The sequence below is a fragment of the Somniosus microcephalus genome, chromosome 23, assembly GCF_052327205.1.
Source record: "Somniosus microcephalus isolate GS21.2 chromosome 23, FLI_Smic_1.0, whole genome shotgun sequence".
NCBI classification, from domain to species: domain Eukaryota; kingdom Metazoa; phylum Chordata; class Chondrichthyes; order Squaliformes; family Somniosidae; genus Somniosus; species Somniosus microcephalus.
The window spans coordinates 64,538,431-64,560,257 of record NC_141009.1 but is presented as its reverse complement, the minus strand read 5'-3'; the positions used below and the strand labels follow the sequence as shown (position 1 = coordinate 64,560,257).

Below are 21,827 nucleotides of genomic sequence, written 5' to 3'. Positions count from 1 at the left end.
TTGGCTGTAAAGTGCGTTGGGACACTCGGAGGACGTGAAAGGCGCTATGGAAATGCAAGCGTGCTCACTCGTTAAGCCACTGGTTAGAGACGACCCAGAAGCAGATATCTTATGTGGATCTACCACTGATGTGAAATCGCAGACAATGAAGGCTGCTCACAGTCCACCACTTCGTGACGAGTTCGAGGGGTCTGGAGATATCACCATTTTTAACTGACTATTCAGTAGCAGATACTCGAAGAATGAAGAGGGCTTGGACCAGCTGACAGTCAACAACAACTGGCATTGATACAGTGCCCTTAGCACAGAGCAAGGTTCCAGGCTCTTCACAGGCTGGTGTAAGGAAATGGACACCCAGCCAGGATGGGGAGATTAGGAGGGCGACAGGGAGTATGGTTAGAGAGAGGGGCTTTGAGGAGGTTTTAAAAGTGGAAAGAGCGAGAATGAGAGTGAGAGAAATTTTGGGATGGAGTTGGTGAGAGTGGAGCCAAAGCCGAAAGCCCCACCACCAAGAGACGGTTACCGGGAGACGTAGAAGGCTACAGAGCAACACAGCGCCTGGGGGTCGATATAGGGCTGGAGGAAACTGCAGAGCTAGGGAGGGGAGCGGTCAATGAGGGATTTATAGACAAGGATTTCAGGTGTTGGGGTACAGGGATCAGTGAGGACTGGGCTGGGACAGTGGGGCTGTCAGGGGACAGGCAGCTGAGTCACAACCTTCTGACTCAGAGGCGAGAGACTGCTACCACTGAACCACGGCTGACACCCAATAGGAAGGAGTGGAGTCACGCGAGGGAAGTCCCATGGAGGCGCTGTGGTCAACGGTATGAAACACTGCAAACAGAAAGACAAAACAGGAACGAGTTTGATCCTCCATGCCACCAAGTGGCTGATCTCAGCCACAACACACGGGATGGGCAGGGGTTCTGAGCAGAGTTCTGGTGTCTCCCTGCAGGACAGAAATAAAAATAAATCGCTGCGGACTCAGCAGGTCACAATGTATTGAGAGCGCAGTAACCCAGACCACCCACTCCAACAGGAGGATAATGGAGAAGCAATAAAGGTGCAAAATCTCACAGGATACACACACGCGCCCTTAAAAACACACTAATAAACGGGTTTGTGCAGGCCCAGTGTCAGCCGCCCATGCTGTCAGTCTCTGGTTCTCTCTCTGTCTGGCCGTGACCATCAACCTGAACAGAGCCAGCCTTCAAACAGCAACTGATGACCGTGGGTCCAAGAGAATCGAGGGATCCACTGGCGAGACTTACTCTGCTGGGGGTTTTGGGACGCCAACCAACTGGAACACAGGCCACAACGAGGCTTCTTCAACTTGGTCTTGTACCGAACGACCGCCATCAGGATCTGAATCTGACTGGGGTGAGCCTGGGAAACAGGAAGCAGACTGAGAATCTTATATTCACACCGATTTCCATCGACCATTTGATGGTTCCAGAGAGCACTATTAGGGTGATGGGGAAGCTCCATCCAGCCCCCAGCATAGAAGCCTGGGTGACCATGAGCCATGATTCGAGTACTGTAGCAGGGCAATCGGCCAAAGGTCCCAGTCCCTTTGTCCCTGCATCTCTCACACGGATCCAGAGCAGCTAGAATATCCCTCGTACACAGGGGCTGTCACTATTCATCAACGCCACATTTTTCAGTCTGCAATATGTTGCGACATCATCAAACTATCAAATGACCATTTTTAATACTTGGAAAAGATCCAGAGGGAGGATTGGGTTCTGCAGCCTGTGTAGGGAGCTCTCTGCTAGTCCTGCGCAGCCCGGGACCAGCTTTAGCAATGTTAAATTTCGTGCATGCGCAAAACTGCGAATGGGCAGCACAGCCCTTAAAAGGGCCGCCGCACCCAAAGAAAAATTAGTGGAAACATTGCCCCACAGTGAGCAATAGTGTCCCAAATAAAAACAGTGAAGGAGTGGGGTCCTTACCAGCTGTGAGGAAGCAATGGAGAATGCCCGGGGTCGGATTTCGGGAATGAGGTTGAAGAGATAGTCGGGTGGAATGGCTGCAGTGGTGTGAGGGAAATCGCATAGAATCTAGGAAAGGACACAGGAATTTCAGAACTTCACAGAATTCAACACACCCAGTGAGACCAGAAACAAGTACGGCTGTGTTAAAAAACACGACTTTTCTATGAACATGCCAGAAAACTCTGCCTTGTTCTGAAGCCGTGCTGCTGGGTTACTGCACTGGGGACCTTGCACCCTTTTATCACCAAGGCACGGAGTTGTGTCTCCGCCATGCTGTGCCTTCTGGGAAGGATGACCTCCACCTTTCCTCTTTTACCCATCCTTAGGTGAGGTTGCTGCTTTCAGCCAATCGTTTACCACTGGAGGGGACAGGAACATCGCACTGCTTCTCCCTCGCCTTCCCTTGGCTCTGAATGACTGACTGCCTCGCTCTTGAACAGATATCCCCTGCGAGATCCTTTTTCCTCCTAAGGCATCACTCCTCCTCCCACCTACCAAACAGGTGGCTCCTAGCTCCATCCTCCTAGACGGATGGCTGCCAAACCAGCACCCACCCCCCTCCGCCCCCCCATGAATGGATGATCCCCCTCAACTCCGGAGCAACGGCTTCATGCACCATGGGCAGAGGATCATCCAATGCCTGCTCACCAGGTGGTCCTGCAGGCCTCGTGACTTTAAGGTTTAACCTTCAGAGTGCTCCCTATCTCTGTAACCTCCTCCAGCCCTTCGAGATCTCCGCGCTCCTCTAGTTCTGGTCTCTTGCGCATCCCCGATTTTCTTCGCTCCACCATTGGCGGCCATGCCTTCAGCTATCTAGGCCCTAAGCTGCAGAATTCCCTCCCTAAACCTCTTCGCCTCCCTACATCTCTCTCCTCCTTTAAGATGCTCTTTAAAACCTACCTCTGACCAAGACCTGCCCTAATATCATCTCATGTGGCTCAAATCCACATTTTGTTTGCCAACGCTCCTGTGAAGCGCCTTGGGACATTTTACTACAGTAAAGACGCTATATAAATACAAATAAAAACAGAAAATGCTGGAGACACTCAGCAGGTCAGGCAGCATCTGTGAAGAGAGAAACAGAGTTAACGTTTCAGGTCGATGACCTTTCGTCAGGGTTCAAGTTCTGCATCTGCATCTGCAGTATTTTCTTTTTCTATATAAATACAAGTTGTTGTTGTCCTCTGGCCTACCTCCAAGGTGGTCCTGCGAAGCCTGTTGCAGTAGCTGTACAACTCCTCCTGGCCCTCGGCTGAGCTGAATTCTTTCAGCTTCTCCTGCTCCATCTCGTCGGGCGAGAAGTACGACAAGAGGTCGAAGAAGGAGCGTCGCGGGACGCAGTTAATGTCCAGGTAATGCTCCACCAGGTACTGAACTGTACAGGGTTGTGGCAATCGCGCAGGAAGCGGTGTCGCTGAAGAGGGAGAGTGTGGGATGTCAGTCACGGCAGCACGAGGTACAAGGGAAATCCAAAGGCAGGAATCTGGCGGGTTCGATCCCAAATCACAACGAAGCTGATCTCACTTCATATCTTATACCCTGCACACCGATTAAATCTCTTTCTGTACTTCATACACAATTAAGATTTAGACAAAATAACACCACGGCACATACAGCGGCTGGCAACTGATTCCAGCAGAGTGAACAGCGGTTTGGGAGAAACAGTGAGTGCAGGACAATGAAAGACAAATGGCCACCACTTACTCCCATTGAACAGCTCGGGAATTTGAGGCTGGATTTACCTCATTTTATGGAAGCTGCTGTGGGACGTGGGAGCGAGTTTACTTAAACTGCCCAATATACACCAGGTCTGTGCACACAGGCATCCGCAGGGGACAGACCACATTCTGTTTACAATCACAAAATACAGAACAAAGGGGTATGCACTTCATTCCCCAGTGTTCGTGGAAAGATCAGTAACAGGGAGGATCGATGAAGGGAATACAATGGATGTTGTCTACATAGATTTTAGGAAGGTGTTTGACAAAGTATCACATAGAAGGCTGGTTAACAAAATTGAGGCTCATGGAATAGGTGGGTCAGTGGCAGCTTGGATAAGGAATTGGCTTAAGGACAAAAAACAGCGAGTTGTGGTAAATGGCTGTTTTTCAGACTGGAGGTTGGTAGACAGTGGTGTTCCCCAAGGGTCAGTGCTGGGGCCACTGCTTTTTTTGATATATATAAATGACCTGGATATTGGAATACAGAGTAAAATTTCTATATTTGCCAATGACACCAAACTTGAGGGTGTGGCAAACAGTGAGGATGATGCCAATCGACTGCAACAGGACACAGAAAGGCTAGCAGGATGGGCAGACAAGTGGCAGATGGAATTTAATACAGAGAAGTGTGAGGTGATGCATTTTGGCAGAAGGAACAGGGAGAGGCGATATACACTTAATGGCACAGTTTTAAAGATTGTGCAGGGACAGAGGGACCTGGGAGTTAACGTGCATAGGTCCCTGAAGGTGGCGGGACATATTGAGAGAGTGGTTAGCAAAGCATATGGGATCTCGGGCTTCATAAATAGAGGTATTGAGTACAAAAGTAGAGAAGTTATGCTGAACCTTTATAAAGTGCTAGTTAGGCCACAACTGGAGTATTGCGCCCAGTTCTGGTCACCACACTTTAGGAAGGATGTGAAGGCCCTTGAGAGGGTGCAGAGGAGATTTACCAGAATGGTTCTGGGGATGGGGGATCTTAGCTAAAAGGACAGGTTGGAGAAGCTGGATTTGTTTTCATTTAAAAATATTTTTTTGTATTCGCTTATGGGATCTGGGCGTCGCTGGCAAGGCCAGCATTTATTGCCCATCCCTAGTTGCCCTTGAGAAGGTGGTGGTGAGCTGCCTTCTTGAACCGCTGCAGTCTGTGTTGTTCATTAGAGCAAAGGAGGTTGAGGGGTGATTTGATAGAGGTGTACAAGATTATGACGGGTTTGGATAGGCTAGACGGGGAAAGGCTGTTCCCTCTAGTTGATGGTACAAGGACTAGGGGACACAGATTTAAGGTTTTGGGCAAGAGATACAGGGGGGATGTGAGAAAAAACTTTTTTACGCAGCGAGTGGTGAGGACCTGGAACTCGCTGCCGACGGAAGTGGTGGAAGCGGAGACACTCAATGTTTTCAAGGGGAGACTGGATAGGCACTTGAGGGAAATAAACTTGCAGGGCTACGGGGATAGAGCGGGGGAATGGGACTGACTGGATTGCTCTACAGAGAGCCGGCACGGTCTCGATGGGCCGAATAGCCTCTTTCTGTGCCCTTATGACTCTAGGTCAGTGTGGATACAGGGTAGAGAGCCCAGCGTTATAATCAGGATAAATAGCGAGAAGAAGAAAATAAACTTTGAGAATCACAGTCACTCGTATCGACACAGTGAGGCTGGGACTCCCGTCTCTGAATCTGCTCAGCACAGGCCCAGTGATCAGAGAGTTGTCTCGCCCTGGCTGAAAACTTACTGAACTGTTATGCGCACGCAAGGGATCCGCTTAATGCAAACACATCACGCTTATCATCACATCATTGGGCAATATACAACAGGCCTGCAAACCCAAGCCAAGCAAGCTGGATACACAGTACTGGAGCGCCACTGCCACACTGCCCACTACTGCCCACTACTGCCACACTGTGCCCCACACGGACAAAATGCGCCCCACCACATCCCAATGTGCAGCACTGCCCCTGCGCCCCACTGCCACGCACTGAGCTGATTATACTACATTTCGGTATCAGATTTAGGTTGAATACAAAGCTGTTCCAATATCAAAAGGATATATTGTAGTTACGAGATCAAATGTTACTTGGCTCATTTGATATGTACTCCTGCTACTACACTCGATATCTCCCGCCCTCAGCGTCACTGGTGCACCGTGGCTGCAGTGTGTAAGATCTGCAGCAACTCACAAACCCATGATCTCCATCACCAAGAAGGACAAGAGCAGAAAAGTCGTGGGAACACCACCACCTCCGGGTTTCTCTCCAAGTCACACACCATCCTGATGTGGAAATATATCGCCATTCCTTCATCGTCGCTGGGCCCAAATCCTGGAACTCCCTCCCTAACAGCACTGTGGGAGTACCTTCACCACACGGACTGCAGCGGTTCAAGGCGGCGGCTCACCACCACCTTCTCAAGGGCAATTAGGAACGGGCAATAAATGCTGGCCTTGCCAGCGACGCCCACATTCTAACTGCGACCACTGCCGCTACCAGTCCCACTGAAGGGAATCCAATATTCTCCCGCAAGAGTTCCTGGACCAACCTTTTCACCAGATACTGAAGGACCTCTGACCCGGAATATTTAATCAACCACTCGCAGACCTCCCGTGGCATTGCTCAGTTAGTGGCAGGATATCCGGCTTTATAACAGTCAGCAAAAGTGTTACACAAAGAATGCACGATACATAAAACTTTTGATGGATCAGTAACCAATCTTTTGTGGCATTGATTACAGTGAGTCTGAGAATATGCTGCTTAATAATAGGGGTATTCTCAACAACAAGCGATGGGGAAAGTGTTGTAGGAAGTGAGTGTGATCCTTACTGGAAACATACACGATACACAAGAATTTTAATATATTATATATTGATAAAGCAGAGGGCATGAGTGCATTAATGAGTTAATACAGCAGAGGGTAGCAGTGTATAAATAAATAAATTAAGTAGCAAGTGGATGCTAATTAATAGATTAATTCAGCAGTGGGTCGCACTGAATTGAGAGAGCAGCTGACCGCAGTGAATTGCTAGAGCAGTGGATATGTTTGAATGAATAAATACAGCAGCAGGCACCAGGCAAATAATGAATTATCAGCAACATGCACCAAGGAGATTAGAGCCAATGAGGGCAGCGGAAAGTTCTTGAACATTCAAGGGTGTTCCCTGTTTTCAAACCATGAGTCTATGGTGAGCAGAGGGCAAGGAACTGGGCAATGCAAAAGGAAGGGTACAAGAGTGCCACCTAGCATAGGGAGCCCTGAATTACAGTGTGACAGTCAAATGTTGACATAGAGTTTTCTCATTTTCAACATTGACCTGGGATTTTTACATTCTAAAAGTTGACAAACACATTACTCAAAAATGATGACACAGGAAGGAGAATGATCACAGGAATTGCATCCCATATGCAAGACTTGTAATATATTATTGACATATTTAATTGATTAGCAGAGCCCTGGTCTATTCTTCAGAAACAGTTGTTCCTTATTTGAAATGCTTCACCTTGGGCTCTGTGAAGAAATGCCACTTTTAACACTTGCATTCAATACTAGCAAACAATTGGTGGGGCAGATAACCAACCTGAATCATTGGACTTCAGTAGAAACCTTTTGCGTGGATCGAGGCGAAGGAGTTGACAGAAATGCTCGACGCTGTCCGGTGAGTTTCGAGGTTCGATCATAGCCACGTCCCCTGCCGAGTACCTGCAACTCAGAAGGAAAAGTGAGATTGGAGAGAAAGATCCCAGGGTTGATGCAATAGCAAAATACTGCAGATGCTGGAAATCGGAAATAACAACACAAAACGCTGGAAACACTCAGCAGGCCAGGCAGCATCCGTGGAGAGAGAAACAGAGTTAACGTTTCAGGTCTGGGACCCTTCATCAGAACTGGAAAAAGCTGCAGATATAACAGATATTAAGCAGGCGCAGAGACGGGGGGGGGGGGGGCGGGGGGCGGTAGGAGAGGAGGAAGGAACATACTGTGCTTATGTAAGAGGCAGGAAAGATAAAATGTTGCAAATGGGAATGGCAAAATCATACAGCATGAAAAATGGGGTCAGGGGTTATAGTTTGACTGAAATAACAACAGAAAACTATAACCCCTGCCCCCATTTTTCACGCTGTATGATTTTGCCATTCCCATTTGCAACATTTTATCTTTCCTGCCTCTTACATAAGCACAGTATGTTCCTTCAATTCCTTCCTCCCCTCCAAGGAGTAGGCGGCCTCCTTATTCCTCCTATCAAAATGCACCACCTCACACTTAGCTATACTGAAATTAATTTGTCATTTACGTGCCCATTCTGCAAGTTTGTTTATGGTATCATATCATAGAATTAAAACAGTGACTACACTTCAAAAGCACTTCATTGGCTATGAAGCACTTTGGGATGGCCGGAGGTCATAAAAGGCGCTATATAAATGTAAGTCTTTCTTTCTCTAATCAACATTTAGAAGCTGTGCAAGGGGGTGCAAAGATCAAGTCTCACTCACAACTAGGGAAACCTGGGGTCATCTTAAATGTTGCAGACTGGATCCACTCAAGGCGAGAGGGGAAGGGATGGGTTAGCTTCCCTGATTAACGTTAATATTAATCAGCAGTCCCTCGAGGGGATGCTATCGACAGGACAGTGATCAGGTGCTGGGGTCTCTGCTCAGGGTGCTGCGCGATCTCTGCAGTGTTTTTAAAATTCAATTTGCTTATTTGGGAAACAGATTCAGACATTTCTTACTCAATGCCGGAGCCAGTGATGTCGAAGGTGATGAGCCGCACATCCTGGAAGTGGTTTTCGTCAGTGACCCTTTCATTGGCGGCCATCAGTGCAGGGAATGGGTGGAGCTGTGAGGGTGGCCATCTCATTTGTCTGTTTGCATCACATGGTCCCACTGAGACACCATTGGCAGCATCATCCTCAAATTGAAAGCTGTACTTTGATGGCAATCTACGCAAGGAATAAGATGTTGCACAAAGTACGTTACATACACAAGGACGCATGCACAGGGTAAGGTACTCCCCATAACACCACGGAAATAAATCCCATCGTCACTGCCATCCCAGTCACAGGGGACAATAACACTGCTGTTCATGTCACATCCCACACAGACACGGTCTGCTGAAAACTGCAGTCTTCAGTTTGTGCAGATTGACGTATAAAGAGTAACTCTCTGGGGTGTGCTCTAACCAGTCAGCCGGTGGCTTGGCGGCCAGCATGCTCACCGTTCAGTCAGAACATTCTGGGTTCAAGCCCCACTCCAGAGACTTGAGCACATAATCCAGGCTGACACTTCAGTGCAATCCTGAGGGAGCGCTGCCTTATCTGCCCTCTCAGGTGGATGTAAAAGATCCGATGGCACTATTGGAAGAAGAGCAGGGGAATTATCCGCGGTGTCCTGGCCAATATTTATCCCTCAGTCAACATCACTAAAACATTATCACGTTGCTGTTTGTGGGAGCTTGCTGTGCGCAAATTGGCTGCCGCGTTTCCTACATTACAACAGTGACGACACTTCAAAAGCACTACACTGGCTCTGTCCAGAGTGCTCCTCGTCCAGGTGTCCCGCACAGTGCAGGACAGACTGCAGTGATGCAACACCATCCATCACAGTACCGCACATGCAGGTAATGGAATCTCCCAAATGCCACACAATCTGCTGCACAGTGTCGTACACAGTCTCCAGCACCTGTGGACAATCTGCACAGTGTCGTACACAGTCTCCAGCACCTGTGGACAATCTGCACAGTGTCGTACACAGTCTCCAGCCCCTGTGGACAATCTACACAGTGTCGTACACAGTCTCCAGCACCTGTGGACAATCTACAGTGTCGTACACAGTCTCCAGCACCTGTGGACAATCTGCACAGTGTCGTACACAGTCTCCAGCACCTGTGGACAATCTGCACAGTGTCGTACACAGTCTCCAGACCCTGTGGACAATCTGCACAGTGTCGTACACAGTCTCCAGCACCTGTGGGCAATCTGCACAGTGTCGTACACAGTCTCCAGCACCTGTGGACAATCTGCACAGTGTCGTACACAGTCTCCAGACCCTGTGGACAATCTACACAGTGTCGTACACAGTCTCCAGCACCTGTGGGCAATCTGCACAGTGTCGTACACAGTCTCCAGACCCTGTGGACAATCTGCACAGTGTCGTACACAGTCTCCAGCACCTGTGGGCAATCTGCACAGTGTCGTACACAGTCTCCAGCACCTGTGGACAATCTGCACAGTGTCGTACACAGTCTCCAGCACCTGTGGACAATCTGCACAGTGTCGTACACAGTCTCCAGCACCTGTGGACAATCTGCACAGTGTCGTACACAGTCTCCAGCCCCTGTGGACAATCTGCACAGTGTCGTACACAGTCTCCAGCCCCTGCGGACAATCTGCACAGTGTCGTACACAGTCTCCAGCACCTGTGGACAATCTGCACAGTGTCGTACACAGTCTCCAGCACCTGTGGACAATCTGCACAGTGTCGTACACAGTCTCCAGCCCCTGCGGACAATCTGCACAGTGTCGTACACAGTCTCCAGCACCTGTGGACAATCTGCACAGTGTCGTACACAGTCTCCAGCACCTGTGGACAATCTGCACAGTGTCGTACACAGTCTCCAGCCCCTGCGGACAATCTGCACAGTGTCGTACACAGTCTCCAGCACCTGTGGACAATCTGCACAGTGTCGTACACAGTCTCCAGCACCTGTGGACAATCTGCACAGTGTCGTACACAGTCTCCAGCACCTGTGGACAATCTGCACAGTGTTGTACACAGTCTCCAGCACCTGTGGACAATCTGCACCGTGTCGTACACAGTCTCCAGCACCTGTGGACAATCTGCACCGTGTCGTACACAGTCTCCAGCACCTGTGGACAATCTGCACAGTGTCGTACACAGTCTCCAGCACCTGTGGACAATCTGCACAGTGTCGTACACAGTCTCCAGCACCTGTGGACAATCTGCACAGTGTCGTACACAGTCTCCAGCACCTGTGGACAATCTGCACAGTGTCGTACACAGTCTCCAGCACCTGTGGACAATCTGCACAGTGTCGTACACAGTCTCCAGCACGTGTGGACAATCTGCACAGTGTCGTACACAGTCTCCAGCACCTGTGGACAATCTGCACAGTGTCGTACACAGTCTCCAGCACCTGTGGACAATCTGCACAGTGTCGTACACAGTCTCCAGCACCTGTGGACAATCTGCACAGTGTCGTACACAGTCTCCAGCACCTGTGGACAATCTGCACAGTGTCGTACACAGTCTCCAGCACCTGTGGACAATCTACACAGTGTCGTACACAGTCTCCAGCACCTGTGGACAATCTACACAGTGTCGTACACAGTCTCCAGACCCTGTGGACAATCTGCACCGTGTCGTACACAGTCTCCAGCACCTGTGGACAATCTGCACAGTGTCGTACACAGTCTCCAGACCCTGTGGACAATCTGCACAGTATCGTACACAGTCTCCAGCACCTGTGGACAATCTACACCGTGTCGTACACAGTCTCCAGACCCTGTGGACAATCTGCACAGTATCGTACACAGTCTCCAGCACCTGTGGACAATCTGCACAGTGTCGTACACAGTCTCCAGCACCTGTGGACAATCTGCACAGTGTCGTACACAGTCTCCAGCACCTGTGGACAATCTACACAGTGTCGTACACAGTCTCCAGCACCTGTGGACAATCTGCACAGTGTCGTACACAGTCTCCAGCACCTGTGGACAATCTACACAGTGTCGTACACAGTCTCCAGCCCCTGTGGACAATCTGCACAGTGTCGTACACAGTCTCCAGCACCTGTGGACAATCTGCACAGTGTCGTACACAGTCTCCAGCACCTGTGGACAATCTGCACAGTGTCGTACACAGTCTCCAGCACCTGTGGACAATCTGCACAGTGTCGTACACAGTCTCCAGCACCTGTGGACAATCTACACCGTGTCGTACACAGTCTCCAGCACCTGTGGACAATCTGCACAGTGTCGTACACAGTCTCCAGCACCTGTGGACAATCTGCACAGTGTCGTACACAGTCTCCAGCACCTGTGGACAATCTGCACAGTGTCGTACACAGTCTCCAGCACCTGTGGACAATCTGCACAGTGTCGTACACAGTCTCCAGCACGTGTGGACAATCTGCACAGTGTCGTACACAGTCTCCAGACCCTGTGGACAATCTGCACAGTGTCGTACACAGTCTCCAGACCCTGTGGACAATCTGCACAGTGTCGTACACAGTCTCCAGACCCTGTGGACAATCTGCACAGTGTCGTACACAGTCTCCAGCACCTGTGGACAATCTACACCGTATCGTACACAGTCTCCAGCACCTGTGGACAATCTGCACAGTGTCGTACACAGTCTCCAGCACCTGTGGACAATCTACACAGTGTCGTACACAGTCTCCAGCACCTGTGGACAATCTGCACAGTGTCGTACACAGTCTCCAGCACCTGTGGACAATCTGCACAGTGTCGTACACAGTCTCCAGCACCTGTGGACAATCTGCACAGTGTCGTACACAGTCTCCAGCACCTGTGGACAATCTGCACAGTGTCGTACACAGTCTCCAGCACCTGTGGACAATCTGCACAGTGTCGTACACAGTCTCCAGCACCTGTGGACAATCTGCACAGTGTCGTACACAGTCTCCAGCACCTGTGGACAATCTGCACCGTGTCGTACACAGTCTCCAGCACCTGTGGACAATCTGCACAGTGTCGTACACAGTCTCCAGCACCTGTGGACAATCTGCACCGTGTCGTACACAGTCTCCAGCACCTGTGGACAATCTGCACAGTGTCGTACACAGTCTCCAGCACCTGTGGACAATCTGCACAGTGTCGTACACAGTCTCCAGCACCTGTGGACAATCTGCACAGTGTCATACACAGTCTCCAGCACCTGTGGACAATCTGCACAGTGTCGTACACAGTCTCCAGCACCTGTGGACAATCTGCACAGTGTCGTACACAGTCTCCAGCACCTGTGGACAATCTGCACAGTGTCGTACACAGTCTCCAGACCCTGTGGACAATCTGCACAGTGTCGTACACAGTCTCCAGCACCTGTGGACAATCTGCACAGTGTCGTACACAGTCTCCAGCACCTGTGGACAATCTGCACAGTGTCGTACACAGTCTCCAGCACCTGTGGACAATCTACACAGTATCGTACACAGTCTCCAGCACCTGTGGGCAATCTGCACAGTGTCGTACACAGTCTCCAGCACCTGTGGACAATCTACACCGTGTCGTACACAGTCTCCAGCACCTGCGGACAATCTGCACAGTATCGTACACAGTCTCCAGCACCTGTGGACAATCTACACAGTGTCGTACACAGTCTCCAGCACCTGTGGACAATCTACACAGTGTCGTACACAGTCTCCAGCACCTGTGGACAATCTACACCGTGTCGTACACAGTCTCCAGCACCTGTGGACAATCTGCACAGTGTCGTACACAGTCTCCAGCACCTGTGGACAATCTGCACAGTGTCGTACACAGTCTCCAGCACCTGTGGACAATCTGCACAGTGTCGTACACAGTCTCCAGCACCTGTGGACAATCTGCACAGTGTCGTACACAGTCTCCAGCCCCTGTGGACAATCTGCACAGTGTCGTACACAGTCTCCAGCACCTGTGGACAATCTGCACAGTGTCGTACACAGTCTCCAGCACCTGTGGACAATCTGCACAGTGTCGTACACAGTCTCCAGCACCTGTGGACAATCTACACCGTGTCGTACACAGTCTCCAGCACCTGCGGACAATCTGCACAGTGTCGTACACAGTCTCCAGCACCTGTGGACAATCTGCACAGTGTCGTACACAGTCTCCAGCACCTGTGGACAATCTACACCGTGTCGTACACAGTCTCCAGCACCTGTGGACAATCTACACCGTGTCGTACACAGTCTCCAGCACCTGTGGACAATCTACACCGTGTCGTACACAGTCTCCAGCACCTGCGGACAATCTGCACAGTGTCGTACACAGTCTCCAGCACCTGTGGACAATCTGCACAGTGTCGTACACAGTTTCCAGCACCTGTGGACAATCTGCACAGTGTCGTACACAGTCTCCAGCACCTGTGGACAATCTGCACAGTGTCGTACACAGTCTCCAGCACCTGTGGACAATCTACACCGTGTCGTACACAGTCTCCAGACCCTGTGGACAATCTACACAGTGTCGTACACAGTCTCCAGCACCTGTGGACAATCTGCACAGTGTCGTACACAGTTTCCAGCACCTGTGGACAATCTGCACAGTGTCGTACACAGTCTCCAGCACCTGTGGACAATCTGCACAGTGTCGTACACAGTCTCCAGCACCTGTGGACAATCTGCACAGTATCGTACACAGTCTCCTGCTGGCACAAACCTTTCTTTAAAACCATAGTGTGTACGAGGCTCAAGCCAAGAGGCAACGCCTGCTCACCCTCTGATCAGGTGATGTGCCCTCCTACATCACCATCTCCGACCCTCTCCAGGACCTCCCTTCCGAGAAGCAGCACAGCCTCCTCTGTGTAGAGAGTGAGAGGTCACAAGCTTGGGGACCCACATCCTGGCTACTATGGGCTGTCTCTCCTATGAGTCGTAGTAAACCCCAGGTGTCAGCAGGCAGCCCAGAATGAAGGGATGCAGGCAAGTGACTGCAACAAGCAATTACATTCCAAGTGAGCTCTTTGTGAATCAATAGGTGTTGGGAAAGGGGATTGAGGGTTCTGGGGATATAAACAGACCTGTTTGAGTTATGTGCAGATCAGAGAGAGCACAGAGACCGTGGGTGGGTGGGGGAGTCCATGATCGAGGGAGGAGAAGACCCGATTCTCCATATGACTTTTTCTTATTTCAACCTTCCATTTGTTCTTAACGGTCCAACATTCTGTCAGGAACTTATAGAAACATAGACATAGAAGATAGGAGCAGGAGTCGGCCATTCGGCCCCTCGAGCCTGCTCCGCCATTTAATGAGATCATGGCTGATCATCCAAATTCAGTACCCTGTCCCTGCCTTCTCCCCATACCCCTTGATCCCTTTAGCCTTAAGAAATATATCCAACTCCTTCTTGAATATATTTAATGTATTGGCCTCCACCGCCTTCTGTGGTAGAGAATTCCACAGGTTCACCACTCTCTGGGTGAAGAAATTCCTCCTCATTTCTGTTCTAAATGGATTACCCCTTATCCTTAGACTGTGACCCCTGGTTCTGGACTCCCCGACCATCGGGAACATCCTTCCTGCATCTAGTCTGTCCAGTCCTGTCAGAATTTTATAAGTTTCAATGAGATCACCTCTCATTCTTCTAAACGCCAGCGAGTACAAGCCCAATCAACCCAATCTCTCCTCATACGTCATTCCTGCCATCCCAGGTAGCAGCCTGGTGAATCTTCGCTGAACTCCTCAGCTTTGCACTGGTGAAACCCTAAGCATAAGACACCTGCCTCCCTCCTGCAGCTCCTCGCTGTATTGTACTCACATGACATCGTCACCAAGCACGCTTAACCCTGGCGGCAGAGGGTAGATTCTGAAGGCTTGCTCCCAGAATTCCTTGATCCAGGGATCAATTACAGCGTCGGGTCTGGACAGGGGAAAGAAGCTCAATCAAGATCAACACATCTCACTGGAGAAAACTCTCTGTGAACGGCTCTGGAGCCAGATGGTGTGACGACTCCATCAGAAAACAGAAGAAAACACACACGGTAGACAGGTTTCAGCAAATAGGACAATGACGGGAGGCAAGGTCCAATCTGTGACCCGAGGAGCTCGAGACATCGATAGACACAACAAACAAGAGGTTCACGTGTAGAATAATGGATACTTGGGAGTGAGCTGCAGGCAGGAATCTAATCAAGGATGCGGAATACTGGGTAACCGAGCAAGTTCTCGGCTGGTGCTCCGTTGAGGGGTTTGTGTAACATCATTAACCAGGAGAGCAAAGGTCAAGCAGGTGAGGAGCTGGCATTAAACAATGGCCTTGTTTTATTTATAACTCACACTTGCTTTGTTCTGAGGTTGTTTAGTCTGTCCTGAATCTGTATGATCGAGGCAATAGGTTAATAAGACATTCGCAAAACAATACAAATGCCTCTTTTGCCGAGTTTTAGGTTTGTGTAAAGTTACTATAAAATGGAGATTACAGTTCCGGCCTTCCCATTCTGCTGCCAGTGTGTCACAACTTTAGTTTCCTTATCGCTGTGTGTATGCAGCTGATGTTCCCACTCTACACAAAGTGCCTCTCCCCTACACCCAGCGTGAAAGGTTGCCCTGTGAGTGAACGACCCAAGGAGCACAGGGATGGACAATAAACCCGACTGGCCAGTGTCACGTCCCAAAAACAAGTTCAAAGCAAAGCCTCCCTGTGTGAATAACGGAGAGAAGTGTTGGTCCACGAATACCAAACAGTCATTTCTAGGCTTCTATGTCTTAAACTTTACAAAGAACATTTATTTATACTCATAAAAGCAGCCACTATGTAGTATAAGCAATATATAGGATAGGAATCGGGGTTTAAGGAGAACTGGATTGGTGATGAGGTAAGTTCGAGTAACACACTCAGACTCAAACTCTATAGACACACCTTCACTTGGTGCATTATTTTTGGTATATGTGTGTCTTGCAGTACCTGCTCCGTTAACCAAGCAGCACAGCCGAAGGGTTTACAGGGGATACTCAGAGAGCACTCTTACCCCAGGTCGTGCTGATCATCACCCAATCCCACAGGCAGCAGTCCATTGGATCCCAGCTGAATCAAACGTTTACTCAGCTTCTTGGCAACAAAGTTAAACCTTTAATTAAAAACAAACTGGCACTGTAGAAACTCAGTCACTTTAAAAAGCTATTGAACTTCAAACAAAGTTCCTAACTGGTGGTACTACAGTCACATTATTTACTGTTGTTATATTTAAATATCTGGAATACTCGGATCCGATCAGACTGTGTTGTTAGGGTCCTTCAAACCTTAGAATTTAGTCACTTTACTTGGGGGGAGATCATATTTAAGTCATCAATCAAGATTCTCGTGGTTTCAGGAAGATCCTCCAGATGTATCTAAATGACCCAGTTAAACGTATCAGATTGGATCAGTTATAGGGTGTTGGATTCGATCAGTTTTCAGGTTCATGCTCCACACCAAGTCATGAATGCATAATCTAGGCTGACACTGCAGTGCAGAACTGAGGAATGCTGCATTGTCAGAGATGTCAACCCTTGGATTAGATGTTAAACCAACGACTGGTCTGTCTTTGCTGGCGGACATTAAAAGCTGGAATGAAAAGAGTGGGAGGACGCGATAAAATGGGTCAAAGGGCATCTTCATCCAAACCCATCCCCATGATCTTTAAATCTGACAAGTGAAAAAAGTGACACTTTGCAAATGTCATTTTTCCCCTTGTGAACTCTCTCACTTCCCCTCCTCCCCTAAAGGTGCTGACTTCCTGCTGGGGTAATGTTCCACAAATAGTTTGGTACGTCACCAAGTGGCCAATACCCTGCATCAACCTCAACAGTGAGCATTGGGAGGTTATTTGACTGCAGGAGGCATCCCATCCTCCCCTAACGTCCGCACACGCACTTCCAGCAGCGGTCACTGGTTAGCGAGCAAGGGTTGGAACTGTGAGGGATTTTACTCCTCTTTACCCAATGGGCCCATTGGCTGCCTGCTTATTCCAGCTACCACACCACTGGCTGGGGATCAAAGCAGGATATCCCTGTCCTGTGTACCTCAGTTACTCGTTGTGTAAACCCACACAGCTATCCCAAGTAACACCGGTCTTTAAAACACCTCACACTTGGCTGGGGGACTGCGTTTCCTCTCTTGGCCTTTAGTGGCAGACAGTCACTGGTCAACAGCTCGTCAGACACTAAGGGAAGCTTGCCGGCTTTCAATCCCACCTCCATCAGCTTCTGGCCAACCAGCAGGATTTTCCCCTGATTGACCTTGTTAAGCCCGCCCAGCAGGCTCAGCAGGCCAATTAGGGGGAAGTCACTGACAGAGCATTTCTGTGAAGCTGTCAAACACTAACATTCTGTGTAGTTTGATGAGTTCTTGTGTTCAGGACTCATCAAACCTTTCAACTTTGTAGAAATCACCTGGCTGTTGGTTCGGAGGATCCAACAGCCAGTCTGTGAAATCTACAATGGAGATGTCGGGACTCCGGCTCCACAGCGGCTGAAGGCTGTCGGCAGAAACAAAGGTAAGTGAACATTTTCTAAGACTTTACAATCACCTTACATACTTACCACTCCACACTCGCACCCATCACTCACCTCTACATCACACTTTCAGACCCCTCCGACCCCCTACTCACCTCCTCCACCCTGGTGGGGTTCCCCGAGGTCGGGAAGCCTGCACTTGGGAAGGTAAAATGGGAATAATCCTATTTTCTGTCTGTTAACAGGCAGTTAATAGGCTTTAATCCCTTTCCCGCCTCGAGGAGACAGAACCCAGGGCAGGACGGCTTCCTGCCTCCTGGCAAGAGGGCACAGAGGCGGGATGGGGGGCGGTAAATTCTGCAACTTTACCGGCAGCCCCACCTCCATACCCGCCTCCTCGGGGCTGATAAAATCCAGCCCTAAGGTTCACAATTGTGTACAAATGATCGTCAGTGGTTAAACCCCCTCCCCACACACTCACCATTCAACTTACTTGGGGTAGGAGGAATCTCCAAGACCCAGGACACCACAATCCATCAGCGAGAGGGAGGCTGCAGGAAGGTTCCGTCGGAAGATAAACCGCCAGAGTTTCTACAGGGCAAACAGAGAGTTAGCCTGGATCAAACTTGGCCGCTGTCAGTGGGCGGGGAGGGGGCCAAATTGATAGGCTGGCCGGCTGTCAGGTGAGAAAACCCTTGGGGACGGTGCCCAGCAATCGGGAGGTGGGCAGACAGCAGATCGGGGCTTGGGGGAGGGAGGCGGGGCTTGGGGGAGGGGAGGCGTCGATCGCGGCAGGGACAAGAGGCCGCGATCGACAAGAGGGAGAGAGGCTGCAATCGACAGGAGGGAGAGAGAGAGAGAGGCCGCGATCGACAGGAGGGAGAAAGACAGGCCGCGATCGACAGGAGGGAGAGAGAGAGAGAGAGAGAGAGAGGCCGCGATCGACAGGAGGGAGAGAGAGAGAGAGGCCGCGATCGACAGGAGGGAGAAAGACAGGCCGCGATCGACAGGAGGGAGAAAGAGAGAGAGGCCGCAATCGACAGGAGGGAGAGAGAGAGGCCGCGATCGACAGGAGGGAGAAAGACAGGCCGCGATCGACAGGAGGGAGAGAGAGAGAGAGAGAGAGAGAGGCCGCGATCGACAGGAGGGAGAGAGAGAGGCCGCGATCGACAGGAGGGAGAGAGAGAGGCCGCGATCGACAGGAGGGAGAAAGAGAGAGAGGCCGCAATCGACAGGAGGGAGAGAGAGAGAGAGAGAGAGAGGCCGCGATCGACAGGAGAGAGAGGCCGCGATCGACAGGAGGGAGAAAGAGAGAGAGGCCGCGATCGACAGGAGGGAGAGAGAGAGAGAGAGAGAGGCTGCGATCGACAGGAGGCAGAGAGAGAGAGAGAGGCCGCGATCGACAGGAGGGAGAAAGAGAGAGAGGCCGCGATCGACAGGAGGGAGAGAGAGAGAGGCCGCGATCAACAGGAGGGAGAGAGAGAGAGAGAGGCCGCGATTAACAGGAGGGAGAGAGAGGCCGCGAACGACAGGAGGGAGGGAGAGAGAGGCCGCGATCGACAGGAGGGAGGGAGAGGCCGCGATCGACAGGAGGGAGGGAGAGGCCGCGATCGACAGGAGGGAGAGAGAGAGAGGCCGCGATCGACAGGAGGGAGAGAGGCCGCGATCGACAGGAGGGAGAGAGGCCGCGATCGACAGGGAGAGAGAGAGGCCGCGATCGACAGGAGGGAGAGAGAGAGGCCGTGATCGACAGGAGGGAAAGCGAGAGAGGCCGCGATCGACAGGATGGAGAGAGAGAGAGGCCGCGATCGACAGGAGGGAGAGAGAGGCCGCGATCGACAGGAGGGAGAGAGAGGCCGCGATCGATAGGGAGAGAGAGAGGCCGCGATCGACAGAAGGGAGAGAGGCCGCGATCGACAGGAGGGAGAGAGGCCGCGGTTGACAGGAGGGAGAGAGAGGCCGTGATCGACAGGAGGGAGAGAGAGAGGCCGCGATCGACGCGAGAGAGGCCCTGATCGACAGGAGGGAGAGAGAGGCCGCGATCGACAGGAGGGAGAGGCCGCAATCGACAGGAGAGAGAGAGAGGCCGCGATCGACAGGAGGGAGAGAGAGAGAGGCCGCGATCGACAGGAGGGAGAGAGAGGCCGCGATCGACAGGAGGGAGAGAGAGAGGCCGCGATCGACAGGAGGGAGAGAGAGGCCGCGATCGACAGGAGGGAGAGAGAGAGAGGCCGCGATCGACAGGAGGGAGAGAGAGAGGCCGCGATCGACAGGAGGGAGAGAGAGAGAGGCCGCGATCGACAGGAGGGAGAGAGAGGCCGCGATCGACAGGAGGGAGAGAGAGGCCGCGATCGACAGGAGGGAGAGAGAGAGAGGCCGCGATCGACAGGAGGGAGAGGCCGCGATCGACAGGAGGGAGAGAGAGGCCGCGATCGACAGGAGGGAGAGAGAGGCCGCGATCGACAGGAGGGAGAGAGAGGCCGCGATCGACAGGAGGGAGAGAGAGGCCGCGATCGACAGGAGGGAGAGAGAGGCCGCGATCGACAGGAGGGAGAGAGAGGCCGCGATCGACAGGAGGGAGAGAGAGGCCGCGATCGACAGGAGGGAGAGAGAGAGAGGCCGCGATCGACAGGAGGGAGAGAGAGGCCGCGATCGACAGGAGGGAGAGAGAGAGGCCGCGATCGACAGGAGGGAGAGAGGCCACGATCGACAGGAGGGAGAGAGGCCACGATCAACCGGAGGGAGAGCGAGAGAGGCCGCGATCGACAGGAGGGAGAGAGAGGCCGCGATCGACGCGAGAGAGAGAGAGGCCGCGATCGACAGGAGGGAGAGAGAGAGGCCGCGATCGACAGGAGGGAGAGCGAGAGAGGCCGCGATCGACAGGAGGGAGAGAGAGAGAGTCCGCGGTCGACAGGAGGGAGAGAGGCAGAGGCCGCGATCGACAGGAGGAAGAGAGAGAGAGGCCGCGATCGACAGGAGGGAGAGAGAGGCCGCGATCGACAGGAGGGAGAGAGAGAGAGGCCGCGATCGACAGGAGGGAGAGAGAGAGAGGCCGCGATCGACAGGAGGGAGAGAGAGGCCGCGATCGACAGGAGGGAGAGAGAGGCCGCGATCGATAGGGAGAGAGAGAGGCCGCGATCGACAGAAGGGAGAGAGGCCGCGATCGACAGGAGGGAGAGAGGCCGCGGTTGACAGGAGGGAGAGAGAGGCCGTGATCGACAGGAGGGAGAGAGAGAGGCCGCGATCGACGCGAGAGAGGCCCTGATCGACAGGAGGGAGAGAGAGGCCGCGATCGACAGGAGGGAGAGGCCGCAATCGACAGGAGAGAGAGAGAGGCCGCGATCGACAGGAGGGAGAGAGAGGCCGCGATCGACAGGAGGGAGAGAGAGGCCGCGATCGACAGGAGGGAGAGAGAGGCCGCGATCGACAGGAGGGAGAGAGAGGCCGCGATCGACAGGAGGGAGAGAGAGGCCGCGATCGACAGGAGGGAGAGAGAGGCCGCGATCGACAGGAGGGAGAGAGAGAGGCCGCGATCGACAGGAGGGAGAGAGAGGCCGCGATCGACAGGAGGGAGAGAGAGAGAGGCCACGATCGACAGGAGGGAGAAAGACAGGCCGCGATCGACAGGAGGGAGAGAGAGAGAGAGAGAGGCCGCGATCGACAGGAGGGAGAGAGAGAGAGAGAGAGGGAGGCCGCGATCGACAGGAGGGAGAGAGAGAGGCCGCGATCGACAGGAGGGAGAGAGAGAGAGAGGCCGCGATCGACAGGAGGGAGAAAGAGAGAGAGGCCGCGATCGACAGGAGGGAGAGAGAGAGAGAGGCCGCGATCGACAGGAGGGAGAGAGAGAGAGAGAGAGAGAGGCCGCGATCGACAGGAGGGAGAAAGAGAGAGAGGCCGCGATTGACAGGAGAGAGAGAGAGAGAGAGAGAGAGAGAGGCCGCGATC

The 21,827-nt window shown here is 51.9% G+C and overlaps 1 protein-coding gene across 7 annotated transcripts in view; it reads right to left on the bottom strand.

Annotated features, from left to right (window-relative positions):
• The window catches only part of ndor1 (NADPH dependent diflavin oxidoreductase 1), a 142,770-nt gene that overhangs the window by 32,782 nt on the left and 88,161 nt on the right, over nt 1–21,827 (bottom strand). For all 7 annotated transcript variants that reach the window (XM_085965937.1, XM_085965939.1, XM_085965941.1 and 4 more), the window contains 8 exons: nt 18,376–18,473; nt 16,418–16,516; nt 15,208–15,309; nt 8,440–8,649; nt 7,288–7,409; nt 3,188–3,408; nt 1,953–2,060; nt 1,272–1,386 (listed from right to left, as the gene is read on the bottom strand). In XM_085965937.1, coding sequence (XP_085822063.1) covers nt 1,272–1,386; nt 1,953–2,060; nt 3,188–3,408; nt 7,288–7,409; nt 8,440–8,649; nt 15,208–15,309; nt 16,418–16,516; nt 18,376–18,473 — 1,075 coding nt within the window. The remainder of the gene's footprint in view (nt 1–1,271; nt 1,387–1,952; nt 2,061–3,187; nt 3,409–7,287; nt 7,410–8,439; nt 8,650–15,207; nt 15,310–16,417; nt 16,517–18,375; nt 18,474–21,827) is intronic.